General features: G+C 36.3%; 1 protein-coding gene across 1 annotated transcript in view; it reads right to left on the bottom strand.

The window, feature by feature from the left end:
• The window catches only part of SORCS2 (sortilin related VPS10 domain containing receptor 2), a gene marked incomplete at both ends in the record, with an annotated part of 532,676 nt that overhangs the window by 8,625 nt on the left and 504,709 nt on the right, over positions 1-19,342 (bottom strand). The window contains 7 exons of the mRNA XM_082281426.1: positions 2,934-3,036; positions 4,559-4,658; positions 7,698-7,823; positions 9,465-9,577; positions 11,315-11,438; positions 12,639-12,772; positions 16,614-16,800. Coding sequence (XP_082137552.1) covers positions 2,934-3,036; positions 4,559-4,658; positions 7,698-7,823; positions 9,465-9,577; positions 11,315-11,438; positions 12,639-12,772; positions 16,614-16,800 — 887 coding nt within the window. The remainder of the gene's footprint in view (positions 1-2,933; positions 3,037-4,558; positions 4,659-7,697; positions 7,824-9,464; positions 9,578-11,314; positions 11,439-12,638; positions 12,773-16,613; positions 16,801-19,342) is intronic.

Below are 19,342 nucleotides of genomic sequence, written 5' to 3'. Positions count from 1 at the left end.
TTTTAGTACTGAATATTGCAGTTTTCAAAAAATGATAAATTTTTTTTTAAACAGGAGCAGCAAGTTTCATTACCTATGAAAGATTAGCAAAAAAAGAGGTGTTGGATTAGTCTCTGATGTCTTGTCAACACCATCTTTCATTTCCCAGCTCAGTATGACAAAAATTAGTGTAAATTAAGACCCAAGTTCTTATGACATGAACTTCAGGAATAATTTGGGCAGGTGATCATGCTTGGGGACAAGGAGCCCCAGCATTTAGAAACCTTGGGGCAGTTTGGGCATATTTCGCATTTTCTATCAAAGCTGTAGGTCTACACAAAAGCCTGCTATTTTCTCTCCCTTTTTCATCACAAGTCATTAACTCTATCATTGCAAATAGATAGACATGCTCCATCGTATGAAGCTGCAGCCTCCCTGCCAAACCAGTCACACTCTTATTTTGCAAGCCAGTTTTTCCATCTTGCATCTTTGCAGGTATCAAACTTAACTTTGAGCCAGCGAAGAGAGAGAAAGAGAGAGACAGCAGCCCAAGACATGGTCATACAATCTCTTGCAAACCACCTGCTTTGCATGTGCTCCAATGCCAGCTGCAGGTCCTGTAGACCCCACCAGGGTAGTGATAAAACTAGGATCAATAAAAATTTCACTGATGTAGGGAAAAAGGTGTTTTAGCCCTTCTATTAATCTACATGAATGAAGGGGAATCACCACCAAATGTCTTCCATCTCCTCCTTAGTTTTTTAAATCATACATCATAATTATGGACAGTATTAACATTTCAACACTTTACAAATCTGTAATTTCCTCTGTGGAATTAAATCGTATTTTTATTTCCCCAAGTTATCTGAGTTACCGTAGGCCACAGTAATTCTGAAATTATCACCTAGAATTGAACATTTTTTGTTGCCTATGGCATTCTTTCAGCAAATTAATTTTTAATACCCAGCCATATAATATTGAGAAGCTGCCTTTGTGCATTATAACTTGCAACTTTTATATCTATAAAGCACACTCATTTCATAGCCTCAGTCCCTGTGGACCAGTTTGTACTCACTGTACTGACTTTAAAGGGACTGTACTCCCAACAAGTACTCCATGAGGATCCAGCAATGCACCAACCATCTCCATAAACAAAGGAAAGACTTTTCAAAAGGGATTAAAGATTCGGGTGGGACAGGAGTTCACAGGGAGCCCATGGGGAAAAAGTGATTTTTGAAACGTAGCACTCACTGATTAGGTGCTCGATATTCTTTGAAGAAGAAATTTCAAATGAAGGATGCGACCAAAAAATTGTCATTTTTGAAAAGCTTAGCAGGAATATTTAAAAATAATTCTTTCAAATATCTCAGAAACAGATAAGATACAGACTAAAATTGAATACTACTGCATGTTCATTCATCAATGCCAACAGCAGTTTTTAGGCTACCCACAAACTTTTGAATATATCTAATAATAGTCCTCACTTGCATCTAAATTACCCCCCAAAAATGTAAATGCAAATGATTTTCACAAATTACATACCGAAGTGTGAGAGACATTAAAGCTCACAATTTGGAAATTGTACTATATTTTCCTCCTTAATAAAAGTGATGGTTCATTGGGCATTTTAGAAAGAACTCAAGGAAGACTGTTTTTATTCCTTTCCTGAATATTTTATACTTCTTCTACCATGCAGTAATTGTGTCTGTTATTTAATTGCTCTCATTTAAGAGCTAATAAAAGATATAAATCAGATAGCTTTTAAAAGATATCACAAGGAAGTTCTATGATCCAAACACAAATAGAAAATCCTCCATTGTATTGCTATTAAAATAATATAATTACATCACATCAACCATTTTTATGTCTTTCCTCTCTTCAGGCACCTAAAATAGAAAAATGGATTTTTATTCCATTGTAGACAGTCTGATATAGTAATCTGTGCTTTGTCCTTTAAAGCAATCAGTCACTACGAACTCTAAAAAATTTAGATGCTTGGGAAAAAAGGGGCTTTTCTCTATTGACATAAAAATACTTTAGCTAAACAAACCCTTACTTAATGCTAGCTACATTTACTGCTGTCACAAACTTAAGGTTGCTCCTAGTTCTATAAATTTATATTTATTTTAAATAAAAATCACCCATTAAAAAATGAGGCAAATCAGTATGAATCCTCTCTGAGGAAGGACAACAGGAGCTGATGATGATGATGAAGGCCTGTTTCCAGTATACTCAAACCCAACAGCTTCTGAATGCCCCAGAGATACAGAATACCAGTAGGATAGACAATGATACTGTCCCATGAACAAGAACAAATTATTTAAATTGCACAGCAGCTCGGATTAAAACCAATTACAGATTAAAGATATATTGGACTGTCCAAGGCTGGCATGGCTCAGTTTTGAGAATATGCTCCACGTAAAGGCTGCTTGCAGAAATATTTCTTCCCTCCACACCCTCTAGTGCCAAATTAACGTTAATCTCTTTCTGTCAGTCATTCTCCATAGCATTGCCTCAGCAATTAAAATGTAATGTGTGCAAAGAGAAGCCCCAGAGCATTACATGCTTTGATAAAACTACATTTTAAGCAAATCAGCATTGCAGATGCACTCCCTGTCCCAATCGTTTTAGCTTATTCATAGCTGTTACAAGTAATGAGAAGGGAATTAATCAGGAATAATATTTTAGTTCAGTTGATTCTTGATGGTATTATTTAGACAAAATGAACAAACTCTCCATAGTTTCCATATTGATATTTATCTTGGAACACAGCAAGTGAAACAAGCATCAGTGTAGTACCTTGATGTCTGTAAAGTTCAGAAAAACATGATTTTCAAAGTGGTATACTTCTTGCAATTCTTCAAGAAATCTTCTTTTCAAATAACATACTCTGTCTTGCTATCTATGGATAAATCTAATTCTTAAAATGCATATATTGGTTAAGGTTCACTTGCCTTTTGAACTTGTAGAGGATGAAAGCCCCGACTGCAACTAGACAAATAACAAAGAGAACCACAATAGCCCAGTAGCCGCTGCCTCCTCCAATCCTCTGAGAGTCTGAAACACAAAATAAAAGAACAGTTTTGCATGTTGCCTTCCACATCATTCACATTCTTGAGCCTTCTTTTCTACTTAACTGTAAGGTCAAAAACATTGGTTGTTATTTTTGCAACCTCTTCTTTTCACTATATCTGTGGCTTCTTCAGAAAGGCAAAACCACAGAATTAATTGGTAACTTGTTTCTGAAGGGCAGAGGACCTATTTTAAAAAAAGAAAGCAACAAACAGGAAGACCCAAGATCCTGATGATTCAATTATTTGCATACTCAGTGGTTGTTTGGGTTTTTTATGGGAATCTGAATTATCATAGTAAATTATCACACACCCTAAGTACAAGCTTTGCAAAAGCAGAGCTGTATTAATTTCACAGATGGAGAAACTAAGGCTCTGAACAACAAATGAACTCATCAAGGTCATATACTGGTAATGGCTGGAATGAACATGGGCTTCTTTCAATCCCTTTTGTGGTGGCAAACGAATGTCAGCCCTTTACACAAGACAAGGTACCACAGTGAGACTGTAGCACAATTCTACATTAGCAATTAGATAAAAGAGCTTTGTCTTCTACAGAGAGCTGACAGAAAAAACATCACACCAGCATTTACATAAATTGATTGTGGCTGGCTAAAGATGTTCTCCCACAACACACTGAAATTAATAAAGAAGGATATATTATGGAAGATAATACACAAACAAAAATTACAGGACATTCTAACAAAAGATTCAAGTAAAAGCTGAACTTTCTGGTTAAAACATCATTTTAACATCTCTCTGTTCAAAATACAAACATGTATGCACAAATACTCTCTTCAGCCAGTTTCCATCAACAGTGAATCCAGGGAAGCAGGAAAGGCACACAACTCCTCTTGCCCCCGCCCCATTTCCATTTGTTTTAAACAGAGAAAAAACATAATTTATCTCAGGACAGGATTAGCAATGTGGAGCCCTTACAGCAATCTTCCCATTAGTTGATTCAAAGATCAGAGATACATGGCAGAGATGCAGCAAGCCTGTGTTAGAGCCGTGTACTTACAGCAGCAGAGTTAATGGCTGATATAAGGGCAAAGAAGCTCTGCTTTCTTAGCAGTCAGTGCAGCCTAAAATGCCTTTAGATCACCAGATGAGTTTTTTGAAGCCTGGTTGGCTCTTCCTTCAGGGCACTATTTTGTACAATAGCGGTATTTACTTTATGTTGTGGTTACACAGAAAAAGGAAAAAGCTTGTGTTACAAATGATGAGGTATGAAAAAATGGATACATAAAAAAAATTTGGTCGTTAACAATGACCAAATGAAAATGTATACATATATATGTGTATGTGTATGTATATATTAACATATATATATACACACACACTCATATATATATGTGTGTTTATTTATATGTAACAAGTACCAAGTAAGTATATACATGTGTTATACATACACATATATATTGACATGAAGATTTTCTCCTTAAATTATTAGAACTCAAACAGGCATCCAAAAGTTGGTCTGTTGATAGCTTCTTTTAAATATTTACCTGAACCGGAGTCAGCTAAAGTCACTAAGACCCAGTATCCTCCCCTCAGAAAGAAACTGATGTTGTGTGCATTCAGGGCCTGCTTTATAGCTGCTATTCTCTGAAAATACAACAGAAAGAATGTCAGATGTCTTGTGCTCTGTTCCACTTTGAGGCACTCAATGTTTTTAAAAGGAAAACCTCTGGTTCTTTAAATAGTGAAAGCACTTGTCACTGATGAGCTGAAATCTACAAGAAATTCAATATTTAAAAATTAAGCAAAACTCCAGAAGACATAAAAGCTGAAAATGTCAAAATTTTATAGCCAAATCTTTTTGATTACCCAAGTCTTTATGTTTACCCAGTATATGACAGACAGCAAGTAATTTGCACGTGCTATTGTGTTTACCTGGGTCATAACTCACACAATGAACAATCCATATTAAAAACTCCCCATTCTTCTAACTTATCAGAAGAAAACCTGTGATGTCACTTTGGATTTGTTGCTATAAAAAGTAACTGCTATTTAATAATGAACTGCATGTCATAATTTACCTTATCGCTTTACCTGTAATGGAATGAATTCCATTTATAGCTAATTTTTAACAATATCCCACAGAAATATATACATTCATCCATGTGGAAAAAAAAATCGGTATTCCTCCCATTTGCCTCCAGTGGATAGAGCACAGTGAATTATGGTCTCTCATATTTTTATGGAGCAGAACCGTTAAATATACCATCAGATCCTAACCCCAGATGACAAATTGTCTGAATTATATCTTCTACTTGCTTGTGTCTTCAACATGGTCAATTTTCTAAAAGATCAAATCTAGTTTCATACTCTATGCCTTATAATTTGGGACACAACTTCCCAGAGGATGCCAAATTAGAAATTTGCATTATATCCATGAAACATTCACAAGTAACTTCTTGTATGATATTATCAATTATGCTCATCTTTGACAAGCTTTTGAAGTATAATGGATAAAAATCCCTGAAGTCCCTCTCATATTATGGACAGACACTATACAAAAGTTCAAATATCATTATTCTTTTTGAGAAATATCTAACTTCTGAAGCCATTCCACTGACTTTATTACATTCTTTTATGTGGGAATGACTCAACATAAGGGTGAAGTGAGCATGGCTTCAGTTATTTCACAAGACAATTACAGCAGATTGCTCCTAAGTATTTATCTTGTTGCCCAAAGCCTGAAAAGATAACGGATATGACAACTCTACTGACTAGGAAGCTTTAAAGTGATGCTGCTAGCAATGAAATAAAGTTTCTTCATATCAATCCAGGTTCATTCATGTGCTCATGGCATATAGTGCAAGAGGGACAACTACTTTAGGTCAATCTGACTTGCAGCCAGTAAACGAAATTTCTGAGCTCCATAACTTTTGACTCCTCATATTTTCCTGGAAGGTTCCTAAGGAACCCAACATTTGCTGTGGTTTTTGCTTAACTGATTAAGACTTGTTCGTTATTTAACTCCCCATTTCTGGGTTCCCACACAAATCTATATGAACAACATGTCCTCAGGTCAAAAATTTGAATCTCATGTGAATCCATCCAAAGGTTCTGGCTTAGTTATTTCACTGGTAGACTGATGTTTTTTTCAGTGCTTGTGGGTTTTTATTTTTCTGCTCCAAGGTATTTACTGAGCATGGTGCTGCCACCTCTCCAACATCTTAAAAAACAAATGCAGTCTTTGGAGCTCCTCTCTAGACTTCCTAAGTTAAGGTTCTTATACCAGCATTTGAATTTTCCATCTTCCTTTTCAACATCATTTACAATGACAATATTTGAACATGTGAACACAATGGCTCCTGCATTATAAGAATGTAAAAGAATGAAAAATAATGACACCATTCAAACTCTTACCCACTTATACATCTTGGGTTCTCACTTTCCCTTTTTGCCAAAGCAACTCACTGGGAATTTTCATGAAAATTATTTTGTCTGGATAGGAATCTTCCTCAGAGCCCCTGTTTTCCAGATTTTAGTTTAAGTGCACTTTAATTGACTCTTTCACCTGGACTCATCCCACCTGACATTAGAAATGTAACAGATGTGCATAAATTAAGCAACCAAGTCTTCTCTGGAGTCAATAATTAGAATGGAATACTTTTGAAATTTCTGTGTTCTTAAAGCAGGTTAAATCATAGTCAGCTCTTATTTCTTCATGCATGTATTTGAAACAAAAAGGGCTCTTGTCAGAGTGGGACCAAATTTCAGAATTTTCCAAAGGGCTCCTCGTACTACACTGACAACTTACTTACCATCTTTGTTATTGATGGCTACTTCTATCAGTAATGATTCCTACTCTATATGGCTAACTTAATAAACAGTATTACATCCCAACACTTCATGTAAAGCACCAATAAAAACTCCAGCAAGCAGGTGTTCTCTGCCTGAACAAGAAATTATTGCCTTTAATCTTTCTGAAATAATGTAATATTCCCAAATCTAAATGGTTTTCAACCAAGAACAAAGAGGTTCTCTTTAAGGGAAGAAATTTTTTAACTATGTCTATGTTAAGGGTTTCTGGGACACCTCCTCCAAATGTGCAGAAAACATTCTGCATTGCTGAGTCCTCACAAAAGTGTCACAACACTGATTTTGAGAACTGGCATGAGCAGCATGACAAAGCACATCCTTCCACTGACTCATAATAAAAACCTTCAAGATTTTCTTCTAGTAACAGAAGAGAATGCAAGGAATCTTTAAACATATGACAACATGAGTATTTTCCTGTTGACCTAATAGAAGCTATTGCTTCTAAGGTCATTTGCATAGGGTATATTTTCAGGATATTTCTTGAGTCACAATCAATTCTGATATAACACATTTTATAGGAATTTGTGCCATTCAAGTCTAAGTCAACTAATTTATATGCACATATCAATATCTAAAGCAATGTTTATTAGCAGTAATATAAAAACAGAAATGTAGGCAGCTGCTGGTCTGTGCACTGTCAAACACAGCAAATATACCTGCTGTAGCATTCGTGTGTATCTTGTCAGGTGGGAGTGAGATCTTTATATAGGTAGGGATCATCTCTTAATTTCATATAAAGACAATGAGAGTACAGCCACTTATTGCAAAACAGGATGAAGACTGTCCTAGGCAGATGTGCATTGTTCTGGTTACCTTATCACTAGTTATGCTTCTCTTCTTTTTTGGTTGATTTGCTGGTAGTAGCACATGCAAGTCAGCAGCTGTGGGCAGACCAGGCTTCACAACTGTCATGAGAGTTTCTTCAGGTATACTGGTCTCCTGTAAAGACAACAAAGGCATCTGGCAAATCACAGGAAAACACACTTTGTGTTTTATATAAAATACTTGAGTAACTCCACATACAGCTTCTAGTCTTCAGTGTTCAGATCCTTAATACTTAAAGAGGATTCCACTAGAAGGTGAAACATGAACAAAGTCAAACATAAATACATGGAAATGTGAGTTGCTCTTTGAAGACTGGAAGAGCTAAGTGTTGTTATCACATTAAAGTAATTCAGTGGCATCAAGAAAAGAAGCAAAATGAAGAGGTTTTCAGGTTTTGTCAAAACTCTGCAATGGCTTAGATTTTCAAAGGTAACATAAAAAAAAACCAACCAAGGGATTTAGGATCTTTTGTGAGCCATTCAGACACACTGTACACTTAGAAGTGCATATTCATTACAGCTGACTTTAGCTTCAGTAGGTTACTTTGGAAGGTGCTTAATGGACAGAAGGAAGTCTTCCAACGTGAGACTAAGAACACTGAGGGGTTCAGTTCCTGAAATTGTAATAAATACCTTCATTCCCCTGCTGAAAGTCAAATACATCCCTTTGTAAAATAGTTTGTGCAAATTTGGCTTTTAGTCCCAAATTTCTCCATGTTTTGTACAATGCAGCCACACAATTCTAATGACCATACCCTGGGCACTTTCCTTAGCCTTCCTCAAACAGATTCTGAAGCTCCATTAAATTGTTCATATACTTTGGCAAATGTTTTAGTAATTATTAAAATGCAAGAGCTATTTTATAAGGGAATAAAATGTTTTTTGACCGACACGGCTTATGGAATGAGTTTAAGTTGATAAAAGCAAGAAATTAATTTGACATTTGATAAGAATCTCAAACAAAAATAAAAGGTAGGAAACGATATAAAGTCAAAAAGTTTAGAACCTGATTTGCACAATTGTAAATCCAGGAGAAGTAAAGTGATTTAAAATGCAAATATTTTATAAACAATATCAACATGTTCCTCAGTGCTACTGCTCTCACAAAAGCCAGTGTGGGCACCCTCGGTTGCTGGCAGGGTGTGTACCTGAAGAGCACAGCTCTCGAGCTCAAAGTTTCTGTGAGGTTATCTAATGCCACAGTACTACAGCATAGTTTTAAATTTGATTTAGCCTATAGGATTCAGCTGTTCCCAAACCACGTTTCTTTTGTGAACATGCTCTAAAACACCAGTGGTACAAACTGTGTGCCTATAGGTTATATATAATTTTCCAAGTTACAGAACCAGCATAGTAAATTCTTTCTTTCTGCTTTGTTTATACACAAAGATGATGTCTTTTATATTACACATTCTTTAGCTTCTAAATCTATCACATTTAAGCTACTTAACTCTTCTTGCTTTGCAGTCAGTAGTATTTGCTAATATGTCTATCCCTAATCCCAGAGAGCAATATTTAGCATTAATTGCCAATTAGACTGTGTTAGACCTAAACTGTGTATGCTACAATATCGTCTACAGCTTGCACTTAAAAGTGACACCAGGCACAAACTTGCTTGAAATGTGGCTCATGAGGTTCATTTTATTATTTTGCTCTGCCTTCATTTCTAAATCCCTTCTAAATGAGAAGGTATTAACTTAACCTTCAAGCGTTATGGCTGGCAAGGGAACATTTTACGACCAATCTGAAAGAGCACCTTTGCAAGGAGTCGCGTCACTACCCGCCCTATGTCTTCCCTCCACTCCGGTATGTCGGGGTTGTACATGTCCAGGTGCTTAGTAAACTTCAGAGGAAGAACATGAAAATGATCTGGAAAAAGAAAAAAGAAACAGCAAGAAATAAACTAGATTGCAAAAGGGGTTTGGTAGAACTAAAAGCTAAAAATCTGTATTTAGCACTTTTTGCTGTGCAGCACTGCAGTATCTAGGACCCCCACTGCTCTCTGTTGTCAGGCAGTCAATTTCTTTCTGTATTTTCATCAACATCGTCAAGTTTGTGCTTAAAGACTAAAAAAGGAGGAAGAAAAAGAAATAAAGCAGATCTACATACATGTTTTGGGGTCATAATGTTCCCAATAATTTTCCCTTAGGTCAATAAGGGAGTATTACACAGAAGTCATTGGTTTCTTTTATTTGAAATGAGAATGTACCAAAGGATTTTACTCTCACTGGATTATAAGCATGTGGGGGTTTGTCCACTGCACATTTCTGTTTTCCATATAAAATGAATACTTTACTTCATAAATTAGATATGAAATAAGAACAGAAATGATATTACAAAGGCTAACTACTGCCCTCTTTGAAAAAAAGAATAAAACAAAGGTATACCCACAATATTTCTCTGGATTTGTCAAAAATATCTGAAATACTAGAAATGGGTTGAACCTCAGAAAGTAGTCTCTAACATCTTCCCTTTCTACCTACAGGCTCCTTTGACGAAAACCTGGGGAACTTAATGCAAAGCAGAGGTAGAGAACCTCTGAAACACACGAGACAAACCTGCCTCCCCCCAGTATTTCCAACAGAATTATATTTTAACGTGGCTTGCTTTTTCAAAAGTTTCTTTATGTTCCTGATGGCCAGTACTTTCATGATCTTGATATTAGGATTGGCAAAAGGAGCACTGGAATGACAAAGCCATTGATGTAGTCACACTAGGAGTGTTATACTTCTGAATACTTCTAAAAAAGCTGATGCATTTATAAGTGGTAGTATAAATGTTATATCCATTTATCTCAGAAAAGGAGAAGGTTCATAAAAGCTCCATTTAGCATAAGTGGCGCTTTTACCATTATTTTAAATTAATTAGTATACTAAAAGCAAAAATAACAGAATCTTCTTCAGACAATAGAGATATATCACATCTTGTATTGCATGATATCCAAAGGCTTTTAGCTCTGCATTGAAATGAAAGCTTTTATACTTATCACAATTCCCACATGTGACAGAACAAATACAAATGCAAATAATTTGCCAGCACTACATTTTTCACAGTATATTATGCCTTGTCACCACATTATAAAACACAAAAAAGCCACACCAGGGCACAGTGCGGAACAAGAGCTGAAGGGTTATTTCATAATTACAGCAGAGCTATATTTGATCCAAAATCTCAGATAAACATCAAGGTAACAGTGACCTATTGTGATTAAAGGCAGTTATTTGACACTGTTTTCAATGTGGAGAACATACACACAACTAAATGTTCTTTTTTTTCCAGAGGTATTTAGACTACTTTACTTAGAAATTCTGGGAAACTTTCTAGTCAGAGGTGAAAATACTACTAAAACACTTTACATATAGCATTTGGAAACCACAGTAACATTTAAAATAAGCAAAGGAAACAAAGTGTTTGAGATTAAGCCTCCCATACAATCCCACTTTTCAGCTTTGTGGTTATTTAGTGACAGTTCATGCCTCTAATTTTAAGAATTAAGTCTGGCATTAGATATCATTTTACACTAGGTTCAGTTGCACCAGGGCTGGTTTTAGAGGTCCAATAATTAATACATATTAGACAAAAAAATGAAAAAGACTAAGGTCTCACCAAAAACATGGACAACTTTTGAGTCCTGAAGCATAGAGCTCCCACAGGAGACTTGCACCGTAACTCTGACATCACCTGTCTCAGCAAACTTTGTCACCAGAAAACTCTCCAACGTAAGCAGTGGCTTTAAAAAAACAAAGAACAGTTAAAAACAGAATTTTAACAAGAAGCATGAGAACAGTGCCTGAAGAACCTGTTGTTAAAAATATCACCAAAAAATTTTCACATCAATTTTAAATGTACCAATGTTTCATCAAATTGATCAATTACAATTTTCAATATATAATTTTCTTTCCCTAAAAGCATCCTTTATAAACAGAATAGCAGCCAGATGAGGAAAATATTTCTTTTAGAGTAATCGGTTGCATATTAGGTTTTCAGTCAGATTCCACTGAAGTTAATGGAGTCTGAGGGAGACTCAACAATCTCTACAAGATTATATAAAGCAAGTCATCTGCCTCAAAGAATGTAGGGTATGTCAGGGTCAAAAGGATTAATGCTGTCAACTTAGAGCACCAGCCAACAGTAACCTCTAAGGTGGAGCTGAGATACTCTGTTCCCTGACCACTTCCTTATGAATTATAAAACCCTTCACAAGACCTGCAGTACCTGTACCAGCAATGGCAAAGTCAAAAATGATGAACAGATACAGGCTGGGATTATGGGAGACAGCACATTCACAAGAAGAATGTTCACTGCACTTATTTGAAGCATTCCTCTGTCACACTCAGTCTGCCCCACAAAGAAAATATTTTACTTACCTGTTATTGAAAGAATTGCCTTAAAAGATATTAACCCAGCTACACAATAAATATTCCCAATTGAAATACTCGGATATTTAATGCTCTAGGACCTGTTTATATAGACTTTGATCCCCAAATGAAAAACACAAGATTGTTTGAGTGCTCTCAATGTTTTGATATTCTTTAAGATATCCCATTAATTTTTGATATGATATTATTTTAGACTCCCAGAAAATAATTATACAATGAAAAAAAAATATACACACACACACACACATACACACACACACACACACATATATATATATATATATATATATATATATATATATATATCTGTATGGCACTATAATTTATATCACTCATTATTAGCTTGGAAGTGCATAAATCCAGGTTGCATCATTTACAAGTTATGATCCCAAATCCATCCCCCTCTACAAGTTGTTATTTTCCACAGGTAATGAAGTAGAATAAATTGTTGTTCGCCCCCACGCAAAGTAAACAGTTTAGAAATTGAAAGAAAGGGACAACCCTTATTGGAAAAAGATTTAAAAGAATCTCAGTCAAAATCATTTGTGTACCTGAAGATTGTTTCCTATCCACCAGTAGAAAACTGTCAAATTAGGGTTCTTAGGCAGTATGATGGCTGTCAGGTTCACCTCCTGGTTTCTCCCAATGACTGGAACCACTTCTAAATTTAAAGCCTGGAGTGGAGCTGGACAAAGTTCCAAAAACATCACTGAATAAGAATTCATCAATTCATTAACACCTCTCTCCCCAAAAGCCTCTCATCTGTTCACCATAACATCCTGAATTTATTTTTCCCTCCTTTCTCCCTCTTATACATCCATGTTGAAAGCTATGGACATAATTGGAAAGACCTCATTTCAACCAAAAAACATCCCCCAGATCAGCCCAAACCCCCTCAAACAAAATCTTAAAGCAATAAGACAGATCAACAAAATGCACTTCTCTCATGCCCATTCTTTTCATTCATGTCCAATTCTAGAACACATAAGCAAATATTCCAGTTAAAAAGTGGAAACGGCAATCTCAGCTTTTTTTTTCTAACTTAGTAACAAAAGATCAAATGAATAGAAATCTAACATCTCAAATTGCTATGGGAAAAGCAGAAAACTGAAAAAGAATGCTGCTGACTACTCATTTTCATTATAAAATATCAGCTGTTAGGCTCACACCACACAAAAAATCTCATTAATGCATGCTTTAAAATAGATGTGTACATCAGGGGAGCATTTATTTGCAAATCAAAATAGATAACCTCTGTACTCCAAAATGTGCCTTAGAGTAAGTTTATTCCTTTCTGAACTACCAAAGCCATAAACATTATTATTTGTTTAAAAGAAATGCATCATTACAACAGTTTTATCTGCTTGTAAATGTTGTGTTTATTAGTGTTGTGCTGTTTCACAGCACAATAACTGTGTTGAAAGAAAACCTTTCCCTCAGAGGTTTCCCAGTATATCTTTATCAGAATGTCTGAAGGTAAAAGCTTTTCAACAGTACAATGTGATAACTAGAATTTCTTAACTTCTTCACCTGCACCAACTACCCAGGATACGAAACCACCATATAGCCCAACATTCATTCATTGCACAGAATGAATACTAAGCTGCCCATTTTTGGTCCATTCTAAATATCTTTTAACTCATTCAAAGGCTTTTCATCTCAGTGCAAACTTAAAGGTAATTAACACTGTTCTAAAGTATTTCTCTTATTCTGCATCAGGAACTGAGTCATTGCCTGTTCACTTCTAATTCATGTTGACTAAACTGACTGAACTTCTGAGAACAAGTTGTCCAACCTCCTTTTCCACCTCACTTCACCTGGTCTGTGTGCTGCTTCATCTGTATGTAAGGCTCTACTTTCACTCTGCATTTTGCCCAATAACTCTTTAACCACCTATATGAATTCAAGACATGTTGTGTGCTTTAAAAAATTTCTTCAGTAGCTTCCAGGGGAGTAAAAATTCTTCTCCTGTTGCCAGTGCCTTGAAGAAAAGTCAGAAATTAATTAAATTTGTTCCTTCTAGAAACAGATTTTCCTTCTGGAGGGAGCTGCGAAACTTTTTTGCTTTTGCCATAAATTAGTGTTTTCACAGAGGAAACTGATCACTTTGAGATATGGTTTTGTTCCTGAAGAAGATTAATTTCTTTTCCAAAATTTTAAGAGGCAAAGTTGTTTAGTACTTGAATGACAGCAGTTATTTCAAGTCTGTTGTTTCTATATATTAAAGAGCTGAGAATAATTACTGCAAATTCTTCTGCTTGCCTATGTCATACAATTCCATAATGCATTTGAACAAGCTTCATAGCACCCTTAAGTGTGTACAATTAAGATTGAATTTGGCTTACATGATTTCTATTTAACTAAGTTAAAATTTCAGTACAGTTTCTGAAGTTCCACACTACAAAGGTCATAGTTCCATGAAAAATAAAATGCACGCAGTCTATATATTAATGTATGTAGCTCTTCAGGTTTTTTTTATTCTGAATTATTGGGCCTCTACTGTTGCCTACTCACATTTATGCTATCAGATTGCTCTAATTTCTCTTGCAGTTCATTAAAAAGTTGTAGATTGTTTAATCTGGATCAGAAAGCATGATGTGGATGACAGGCCAAAATTCTTGTAATTGTCCTGCATTACAGAGTATCCCATAGTAACCTGGCAGAAGTGAAAAATATTTCCTCTACCATTGGTTTCTAAAAAATTCCCCAGGCATAATACATCAGTTGGAGACTGCTGACTCCTGAAAGCAGGATTCTACAGAGATTCCTGCTTTCATGGTATTCCACAGTGAAAAATGTCCCTTAATAGCTATTAGTGTTTCACTAAAATGTAGAAATTGCAGTTTAATTAGTGCCAACTAATTTCCTCAAATCTTGTAATTTACCTAAAAAATTAAAGAGAACAAATCACATGGAAAGCATTTACTTAAGCAGGCTGTGTAACACAGTTCCATGAGTCTTCTAGCCCCCGTGCAGCATCTGTGGGCAGGCCCAGGAGGGGATCACATCTGCCTCAGTGCCCTGCTGCCTCTGTACTTCAGCACCAAAGTCCCTTTAATGCACCAGTCATTTACTTGTGTAAAATAACTCGGATTTCTGCAATTTGAAAATCTGCTGCATATAAGAAAATCAACATCTTTTAGTTTTACTGTTTATCCTAACATAGGCCATATTAAAAGCACACTTTGAGAAAGTCTTCTGCTTTCCATCAGGGCTTGCAACTGCTTGTCATTCTCTGAAGGGTTAGAAGTTATTCTTGGAGAGAAGGATGTCACACAGAGTTTTTTCCTGTTCATTGCCTTGTACAGATCTACTATTTCTCTGCCTACTGTACTTCTCAGCACCTAAAAGCTTCTAAAAAGTAATAGTGAAGCCCTAAGTAATTTACCTGAGCTCTCTGGAGCTCAAATTATTTAAAAAAACAAACACAACAAAGAAACAGATAATGAAACAGGGGTGTAAAATTTGATTCTGATTCTTTCTGCTTGATACTAACGGAGATTAGTCTTTAGCATGAATGGGTTTGGCTTCATCTGCTAATCAAAGTAGAACTGGAAACTCTGAACTCAAGGATGCTGACTAGCAAAATACATAAATATCAGCAGGCACTAGACAAGCTGACATAAAGCGCATGGATCTGTGCACAACCTGGTATATGGCTCCAGTGATTTCCATTGCTTTGGGATTAAGATGGAAGACACACCACTCACAACAGAGGGAAACAGACACCTGGGGAACGCAAGATGAGTATCTTTTCCTTTGATGTTATTCGTTTCTGAATTTTTGACACATTTGAAAACAGGCAATAGCTGTCTTGAATCTTGAAGAGGAAAAATCAGTTTCACTTTAGAGTTTTCCTCTTCATTTCAGTTATGAGATGCCTGAGGTACATTAAGCTTGCAATGGTGCATAATATTCCCAGGGCCATGCTATTCTTTATTTTATATCTGTTGTATTGCGGGGTTTTGGTCTTAATTAAGGAGAGGAAGAGAATTATAAGTCAAGTCACACTGCCTGCAAGCATGAAGTTATATCCAAGCACCATTTAAAACTCTGTGAGAATTAACTACCTAAAATTTAGATTTAGAACCACTGAGATTTTGACTATTTTTTAAAATCATACAAGTGCTCGTATGTTTCCCAACACATCTGTTAACTTACTTTACACTGCACCTAGAAGCTTTAAAAAGACATAACTTAAAGTACTAAATTTTAGCTGCTAAGGCTGACAACAGGTGTTGAATCAGGAAGATAGATCAAATCTGAAATTTGTACTGAGGCATGCTTGTTATTTAAAAGATTAATAAACCATCCTCCTGCCAAATCCAAACAAAACTAATTCTGACGACCTACCGCATTTGGTTTACAAGCCTCTGCATTAACAACACACAACACTTCAAGAGTGCAAGAGGATATTGAAAAATATGTTTTTCCTAATTGCGACAAGTAATTTTCTTTCCTACTTCATAGCTGACATGAGGTTTTTACACAGTGGCAAAAGTAAGAAAACCAAAGAGCTGATTTACAATTGACTTGGATGAACACCACAGCCTCGTCATGCCCAGCCACATTTTCAGCCTTCACTGACACGCGGTAAATCCCAGGATTCTCATAGCGGTGACGGATGGGCTCTCCAGTCATTGTAAGGTTCACATATATCGCCTTAAAGCCATCTCCAAGATCTACCTGGTATTTGGTACTCAATACATCACCCTAAAAGGAAAACACATCAAAAATATTTTAAACGGCCAGAACCAAAATAGACAGGACACATGTTTATAACCTTTTATAGAATCACAACAGCATTTTCAGCCCCAGCCAGACATCTTGACCCAGTCACAACAGCTGCAGTAAAACCACTACAGCCATGGCAAAGACGTTAGTGCAACAGATGCTGTGTGCACTAATAGAGATAATATCAAGTTTATACAGCAAGGTGCTACCTTAAAATTAGATACCTCAGACCACTAACCAAGTCGTACGGCACAGAAACCATCACTCTTCCCTTAATGCCACTGGACATTATGTAACATAATGTTGCTGGGCAGCCCCAGGTTCAAAGGTGATACTCCTGTGATTGTAAGAAACTGAAGATTGCTATTTTAGCAATTTACTACTCATCCCACAAGCTTCTAGCCTTTGTAATTCTAAAATAAAATTAATTGGCTTAGACATTCTTCACAGCATCTTCCAGCCACACCTCCTGAGTGTCAACCATATGGCCTTTAAGACCCAAGCTAGGATCCTCACACAGAGTTGTAGAGTGTTACACTGAGCTACCAGCACGCCAAGAACTAACATGCTCTAAAACAAAATTAGATGCATGCTTAATGAATCAGATCAGAGAGGTGAGTTTGGGAAATGGTTTAAAAGTCCAGCCAAATAATTCTGTCATGTCAAACATCTCATGGAATTTATAATTCATCACACTTCTGCTAAGTGCTCCTTTAAATGACAGTGTGTTCCTAAATTCAGGCTTAAAGTACCACAAGACTGATACCACTGTCAGAGGACAAACATGCCCATTGCTCGTGTTGTCATGGTGTGGCTGCTCTAGAGAGCAATCAGGCCTGTGCCACATGGACTAGTGATGTGGATGCAGTCAAAATGCGTTTTAGCTGTGAGCAGCAACACTTTCTCAATACTACTGGCAGCACTGCCTGAGTGAGCGGCCCTGCTTCCTTGATCTCCAGCAGTGTGGATGTTCCTGCTTGCTTGCCAAAGCACATGGCCATCACAGCCATGCAATTCAGACAGGCCACAGGGCCAGGCTTTGTAGAAAAGCCTCTGTTGTGAAAACAAGAGGTATTGATTTTAAAAACTTCCTTGCCTCTAGGAAAGGAATGTATACACTCATATGCTGGTCAAGCAACATGAAAGACCATCAGAGCAGAAAAGGATTGACACTCAATTTCTCCAAAAGCCACTTGGAAATTGCTTTATTTCAAAATTTAATTCTAAAAGGCAGCACTAATGTAATACTTTCCACAATGCCAACAATCAGTGATTGCAATAATCTCCCCAGGAAACTGGCAAATGACCCAGAGCTGCACACTTCTAAGATTCAGCAGGACAGGTGCTGGGCATCTTATCTAGCCTGTGCTTTTGCCAAGAGATGTTGGACCAGATGATCCTTGAGGTCCCTTCCAACCTGTCAGTCTACATTTCTATGGTTATTTGAAAATCACAGTAGGTATCATGCCTAGAATTTACGTACCCTGCCATTACAAAAGGAAGGAAAACATACTATATTCCCTCATTTTACCATTTTGCAGTGTGGATGATTTTCTTCCACTTTTTATCATATGAAAGAACATTGCTTATAATGTAAAAAATACCCATAATAAGGGACCTGTAGGATTATCAAATACCTAAGCACTATATTTCAAGACACATAAAGGACTGTAAAAGCCTCTTCACTGTGAATAGTTTTTTTTCCAAATAACACCTTTCTTTTGACAACAGAAGAGTAGAATTTAGCAGAGGAGATAATATGTTATTAAAGTTTAAAGCAAAAGAGATATCTCCTTGCCAGCAATGTGTTAGTAAGTGGAATCTCTTTAGATGACATTAGCTTGCATACAGTTCTTGTACACGCTTTCTTATGCTAACAAATATACATGCATATTTTTTTCAGGTGAGACAGAAACTAGCATTGAAAGACTGTAGGGGAAGGTTTTCTTAATGTTTTATTCTAATAGCTTCCCCACTGTAAAGATGAGAGTGCTGTCTTCAAAACACCAAGGTATTTCTAGTTCCTGACCAGTAACAACAGAGAATGGAATGATAGCAAAACAGTGACAAAGGGAAAAGGCAGCTAAATCTATAAGGAATCGGGGCTTCCACTTCCATAAAAAAATAGGAGATTGCAATGACATTATTTATTCATATATTCAGCCAACAGAATTCAGGGAAAATGATGATCATGATGATGTATTTATTTATTATTATTATTATTTCTAAGGACAGCTGAAAACTGCCCAAACGTATCAGAAGCCTGCTTCCTTTACTCCCTAATGTCTGGTATTCCTGCACCTAATAACATGTGTTCACAGAAACTAGTAAATTAATTCTGTTCACCAAAGAAAGTGGTATGTTTTGGTTTGTTGTAGTAGAGCTGTTTCTTAAACTCAGTAACTGTTATGAATTCTCATTAGATTTTGTCCTACAGATTAAGTCCTAAGCAATGCTCAGGGCATTTGAGTTAAAATATTATTCTTAGCCATAGAGGGCACCAAACTGCTACATTTCTTCT

The sequence above is a fragment of the Coloeus monedula genome (assembly GCF_965178545.1).
Source record: "Coloeus monedula genome assembly, chromosome: 5".
NCBI lineage: Eukaryota > Metazoa > Chordata > Aves > Passeriformes > Corvidae > Coloeus > Coloeus monedula.
The sequence above is the reverse complement of the archived record's forward strand: the minus strand, read 5'-3'. Positions and strand labels throughout refer to the sequence as shown.